This window comes from Myotis brandtii, unplaced genomic scaffold (assembly GCF_000412655.1).
Source record: "Myotis brandtii unplaced genomic scaffold, ASM41265v1 scaffold569, whole genome shotgun sequence".
In the NCBI taxonomy this organism is placed as follows: domain Eukaryota; kingdom Metazoa; phylum Chordata; class Mammalia; order Chiroptera; family Vespertilionidae; genus Myotis; species Myotis brandtii.
This window is the reverse complement of record NW_005370127.1, coordinates 828988-835594: the sequence shown is the minus strand read 5'-3', so window position 1 is coordinate 835594 and position 6607 is coordinate 828988. Positions and strand designations below refer to the sequence as shown.

Below are 6607 nucleotides of genomic sequence, written 5' to 3'. Positions count from 1 at the left end.
GGGCTGGGTGGACTCCATTTACAATGCCCAGAACCAGTTGCAGCAGCTGTGTGCGCAGGAGCACGCGGGCTGTCAGCAGCACCTGCAGAGCCTGGAGGAGGAGGAGGATGAGCAGGAGGACGAGGAGGAAGACCAGGAAGAGGAGGGTGGGGAGAGTAGCACTTCCGCTGCCAGCTCCCCACCATCCTGCGCAAAAGCAGCAACAGCCTGGACTCCCAGCACTGCGCCTCCGATGGCTCCACAGAGACCCTGGCCATGGTGGTGCTGGAGCCCGGGGAGACGCTCTCCTCTCCCGAGTTCAAGGGCGGCCCCTTCAGCTCCCAATCGGACGAGATGTCCCTCAGTACCACCGCCTCATCTGTCACACTGACCAGCGAGCTGCTGGCCCTGGGCCCCGGGGAGGGCAGCTCCTGCTCCATGGACTCCGCCTACGGCACCCTCTCCTCCACCTCCTTGCAAGACTTTGCGACCCCAGCCCCTGTGGTGGAGCCAGCGCCCCGGCCCCTAGATTTACCACAGGCCCCTTCACCCCCACCCTCTCCCCGCCTCCGCTGCTGCACCCCTGTCCAGCTGCTGCCCCGCCTGCCCCACCTGCTCAAGTCCAAATTTGAGGCCAGCCTCCTGCAGCTGCTGGCAGGGGGCCCCCCCCCAGCCCCCAGCCGCAGCCTGTCGGAACTCTACTTGGCTGCCACAGCCACCGGCACTAGGACTCAGGGCTCCCCTCACGAAGCTGGGCCCTGCTGGAATTGTGGGGGTGCACCAAGCCCTGGCAGTGGTTCCCAGCTATCAGAGATGGAGGGCAGGACCACCTGCCTGGCGGGGGAGCCCAAAGGGCCCGCCAGGAGGAGCAGAGAGCTGCCCTCAGGGATCTCCCCCAGGGTCCAGCCTGAGCGCCCCCTTGGATCTCTGCCCAGCACAGGAAGCTGACGCTGGCCCAGCTCTACCGCATCAGGACCACCCTGTTGCTTAACTCCCAGGCCCTGAGCACAGCATACCTGGAGGGCACGGTGGGGGGCAGGAGCACATGCGCCTGGTGCAGCGGGACTTGCTGGGGAGCCGCCCGCCTTCCCAGGTGGGCCTTGGGCCGGGCGCCCAACGCGGAAGGGCCGTAGTGCGGCCACCAGGCCCTGAAAGCCACACAAGACAACCTGCTACTGGAGGACAGGCATGTGGTGCTCCGGGAAGACGCCGGAGGTAGGGAAGGAAGGTCATGGAAGGGAACAATTGTAAGCGGAGATCCCGAAGGTTCTGAAGGCAGAGGACCAGCTCCCTGCAGACCTGAACTCTGTGTGGGCCTCTTTCTCGGCCCTGTGGAAGCGGTGCGAGACACAGGAGGAGGTGATGGACCAGGGCTGCGCCCAAGGAAGACTCAGAGGAAGCAACGTGTGGACAGGGCCAGGCGGAGCAGGCAGGCCCGTGCGGATCCCGCTGGAGCGCAGCCAGACCCCAAGGCGACCACCAAGCCAGGCCCCACGGAGAAGCGAGCAGATGCCACTCCACTCACTGGAGAAGACCATTAAGCAGAAAACTAAAGAAACCGATTTTACATCATTTCCCAGGTGGAGAACAGTTGGCATGTAAGCCCCTGACCAGTGCCCAGCCCTCAGTGCTGGAGAAGACCATTAAGCAGAAAACTAAAGAAACTGATTTTACATCATTTCCCAGGTGGAGAACAGTTGGCATGTAAGCCGCTGACCAGTGCCCAGCCTCTCCTCTGTCTGTCTATCTCACTCTTAGGTACCATGTTCTTTATTCTCTCTTAACTGCAACTCATTTTTAAACTAGATTGCTTTTAAAAGAAGACTAAATAAAGTTTCCCTTAAGTTATTTAGGCGGTGCTGGGGCTGCTGGGGGTCGGATTAGACACACAAACACGCAGGGGAGCCCGGCACCCAGCAGCCCCAAGCCCCGCTGAGGTGGTGTTGGGGCTGCTGGGGGCTTGATCGGAGACACAAACCAGCAGGCCCGGCACCCAGCAGCCCCAAGGCCCACTACCTTGGTGCTGGGGCTGCTGGGGGCCGGATCAGAGACACAAACATGCAGGCCCAGCACCCAGCAGCCCCAAGCCCCGCCATCACAGTGCTGGGGCTGCTGGGGGGATCAGAGACACAAACCCGAAGGCCTGGCACCCAGCAGCCCCGGCACAGCAGACCCAAACCCCGCCATCACGGAGCTGGGGATGCTGGGGGCAGAATCAGAAACACAAACCTGCAGGCCCAGCACCCCGCAGCCCCAAGCCCCGCCATCACAGTGCTGCGGCTGCTGGGGGGATCAGAGACACAAACCCGAAGGCCTGGCCCCCAGCAGCCCCGGCACAGCAGACCCAAACCCCGCCATCACGGAGCTGGGGATGCTGGGGGCAGAATCAGAAACACAAACCTGCAGGCCCAGCACCCCGCAGCCCCAAGCCCCGCCATCACAGTGCTGCGGCTGCTGGGGGGATCAGAGACACAAACCCGAAGGCCTGGCCCCCAGCAGCCCCGGCACAGCAGACCCAAACCCCGCCATCACGGAGCTGGGGATGCTGGGGGCAGAATCAGAAACACAAACCTGCAGGCCCAGCACCCAGCAGACCCAAGGCCTTTGCGGCAGCCCTAAGCAGCAAGCCGAGCGGTAGGAAGCAGCAAGCAGGTGGGTAGTAAGGAGGGAGGTGTCCCAGACTGCGAGAGGGCACAGGCTGGGCTAAGGGACCCCCCACCCATCCCCAGTGCATGAATTTCGTGCACCAGGTCTCTAGTATATATATAAGCACACACACATGCACACATATAAACACACGGTGATTGTTAAACACTGTTTAAAAGTTAGTTCCAGACCTTGTAACTCTACTCCAAAATATTTCAGCATATCCTAAGAATAAGGACATTATCCTATAAAGTGACTCCATTACACCTAATCTATCTATATAAAAGCCCAGTGACCATTACAGCGGAATGACTTGAACGACCAGTGGCTATGATGTGCACTGCGGCAGCCAACCAGCCTGATCCGGGACCCAATCGCCACCCCAACCCCCCGGCCAGCCCGACCCCTGATCAGCCCCCAACTGAAGGAGGAGCTGAAGCGGAGAGCACGGCGGGCAGGGCCAGAGTTGTGGTGGCAGCAGCAGCAGCGGCGGCACGTACACCGCAGCCTTCCAAGCCCCGAGTCCCAGCAGGGGCAGCAGCAGGGAACGCTGGCCGGTCCAGCCACCACACCTCCATCCTCCCAGCCACCGTCACTGCACCCGGGTACTGCCAGCCATGGCTGTGCCACCCAGTCCCCAAGAAGACCTGCTGCCGCTGGCCAGCCCCAGGTCCCAGTGGTTTAGAGACCAGGAGGACGAAGTGGTGACACCGAAAGGGGCAAGGCTGGTGCCGCAGGTGGGGGAGTCCAGCCAGAGGCTGGGCGCAGGGGCCAGGGAAGCAGTGCCCCAGGAACTGGGCTTGAACCCCACCCAGCCACTGCCCATTGCCATGGAAACTGCATCCACAGGTAAGGCAGATGGGTGGGCAGGCGCTGCAGCTCCGCAAATAGCATCAGGGACCGGGGTCTCCAGACTGCCCCCTCCCTGCAGCGCACCTCTACACCTCCTCACCTTGAGCACCAATCTCCGCTCCCGACCCCCCAGCTCCCACACACACCCTGCTTTGACACAGGCGACTATAAATGTTAGCGGATCGGTCAAAAACCTGAATTTCGGCTCTGACCGGTTTGGCTCAGTGGATAGAGCATCAGCCTGCGGACTGAAGGGTCCCGGGTTCGATTCCAGTCAAGGGCATGTACCTTGGTTGCAGGCACATCCCCAGTGGGGGGTGTGCAGGAGGCAGCTGGTCGATGTTTCTCATCGATGTTTCTAACTCTCTATCCCTCTCCCTTCCTCTCTGTAAAAAATCAATAACATATATTTTTTTAAAAAAACAACCTGAATTTCATCCTAACCGGTTTGGCTTAGTGGATAGAGAGTCAGCCTTCGGACTCAGGGGTCCCAGGTTCAATTTCGGCCAAGGTCATGTACCTTAGTTGCGGGCACATCCCCAGTAGGGAGTGTGCAGGAGGCAGCTGATCGATGTTTCTATCCCTCTCCCTTCCTCTCTGTAAAAAATCAATAAAATATAAAAAAACAAACAAAACCTGAATTTCATTTTCCCAAAGACTTGTAAGAAAAGAAAATACTATTAATTCTTTTATTTAATGATCATCATTATTCTGGCTTTTAAAATGGTCCTCAGAGGCAAACTGTAGCAACAGGTGCTGGAGTGCCAGTGTACAAGTTTCTTCCTTCTGCCAAGGGGTTGGGGCTGTTAGGGGCCTCTTGGCTGGTTGTGATGATTTCGGGGGGCATCTTTGTGCACAGCATGCACACCAGTTACCAGGACGCTGGCAACAAAGTAATGGGCAGACCTGCTGCCCCTAAACCCGGCTCTGTCCCAGGCAGAGAAGTGACTTTAACGGCCCTTACCTGTTCCCTGCATGAATTGCCACACCCTACTCCCTCATGGTCCCCCCTCCCATCCATTTCTCCCTCTCTCTTCACAGGAAACAGAAATCCCAGGGTGTGTATGCCTAACTCAGGAGGAACAGCGTTGCCAGAGGCCTGGGGGTTGCCTTTCATTCCCAGCTGCCCAGATGCAGGGAACACCGACTCTTGCAGGGAGCATTGAAACTTGCAACCCTTTAATTTATTTTTTGTTTGTTTTTATATTTTATTGATTTTTTACAGAGAGGAAGGGAGAGAGATAGAGAGTCAGAAACATCGATGAGAGAGAAACATCAATCAGCTGCCTCCTGCACATCTCCTACTGGGGATGTGCCCGCAACCCAGGTACATGCCCTTGACCGGAATCGAACCTGGGACCTTTCAGTCCGCAGGCCGACGCTCTATCCACTGAGCCAAACCGGTTTCGGCAAAACTTGCAACCCTTTAAATGGCTGGCCTGGCTGTGGTGTTACTGGACTTGGGTGGTGAGTGGGTGAGGACCAGCTTATCAGCAGTCTGGACTCCCCCGGCCTTTTGAAAATTTCCCTAGGTTCAGCCTCCCTTTGCTTGACTCCTCTGCTGGCAGGTTCCGATCACCCAATGGCGAATGGAAAACCAGGGGTGGGTGGCAGCGGAGGGGCGGGGCTGGCTGCAGGCAGCCAGGGAAGATGGCCCTGATTGCAGGCCAGGCCTAAGGACCATACCGGTGCATGAATTTCATGCAGCGGGCCTCTAGTAGGTAAATAAAGGTACCTTTTTTTGTTGGGTTACCATTACCATTCTTCGATGAGGGTAGCTCATGGTTCAGAACCTTTATCCACCATCATCAAAGTAAATTATTTCTTTATAGACATGGCCTACCTCCCATTAGTGTCATCAGGGTTGGGTGGATTAGGGAAAGGAAGCCAAGTGCCCAGTGTTCAGTAATACTATCCACTAAAATGAGTTGCTATTTATACAATGTTTACAACAACTCCAGCTGTCACAAACCAGACACTTGCAATTTTCAACATCATCATCATTATTGTAGAAATATTGTACTTTGTTAGCTGTCAGGGGTTTCCTATCCTAGGCAACAAATCTATAGAAGTGTAATATACAAAGTGTCCCCTCGGGAGTTCGACCCCCTGGGAGTTCGCTCACTATGATGTCCACTGACCACCAGGAGGCAGCACAGAATGAAGGGAGGCCCTGGCCGGCAGCTGGAAGGAAGGCCCCATCGGCCCTGATCACTGGCCAATTCTAGGGACCCTACCTGTGAACGAATTTCATGCACTGGGCCTGTAGTTGTGTAATAATATTGTAATTGTATAATATGTTCCAATAGCTATTACATATTAAATTTTCTTTCATTATCCCCAAAATGTCTTTTTTTAGCTGTTTTTGTTAGTTAGTTTTGACCAATCCAGGATCCAACCAAGATCACACATTTTGGTTGTATCGCTTTAGTTTTTGGATTAATCCCTCAACTTTTTTTCCATACGACATTGAACTTTTGAAGAGTCCCACAAGGTGGTTTTATGGAATGGCCTACATTCTGAATTTGTCTGGCTGCTTCTTCATGCTCTTGATAACTTTCATCCATCTCCTCAATGTACTATAAAATTAAGTCTAAAGATTGCCCTAACCTGTTTGGCTCAGAGGATAGAGCGTTGGCCTGAGGACTGAAGGGTCCTGGGTTCGATTCCGGTCAAGGGCATGTATCTTGGTTGCGGGCACATCCCCAGTAGGGGGTATGCAGGAGGCAGCTGATCGATGTTTCTCTCTCATCGATGTTCCTAACTCTCTATCCCTCTCCCTTCCTCTCTGTAAAAAAATCAATAAAATATATTTTTAAAAAAAGAAAAATTAAGTCTAAAGATTAATTAAAGTTAGATTAAACATATTTGACAAGACTACTTTAAAGGTGATGTAAAATTTATATTGTATCATATTTGGTAGTTCCACTGTTTGTGATGCTAAGTTTGTTAGCTCAAATCTCGCTATTGTAATGGTACATGTTTTCTTTAATAAATTATTATGCAATCTTTACGGTAACACTTTGGGATCATATAAACATTTGGTTCCTCATTGTGCTAGGCAGCTTCTGAGATGACCCTGGAGATCTCTGTTCCTGGCATTCATTCATTGTATAATCTCCTCCCCTTG

The 6607-nt window shown here is 54.5% G+C and overlaps 1 protein-coding gene across 2 annotated transcripts in view; it reads left to right on the top strand.

Annotated features, from left to right (window-relative positions):
- Positions 1 to 4703, top strand: part of MTRF1 (mitochondrial translational release factor 1) — a 94713-nt gene extending 90010 nt beyond the window's left edge. For both annotated transcript variants that reach the window (XM_014549737.1, XM_014549736.1), the window contains one exon: positions 4519 to 4703. In XM_014549737.1, coding sequence (XP_014405223.1) covers positions 4519 to 4692 — 174 coding nt within the window. In that variant the 3' untranslated portion in view covers positions 4693 to 4703. The remainder of the gene's footprint in view (positions 1 to 4518) is intronic.
- Positions 4704 to 6607: the final 1904 nt, after the last annotated feature.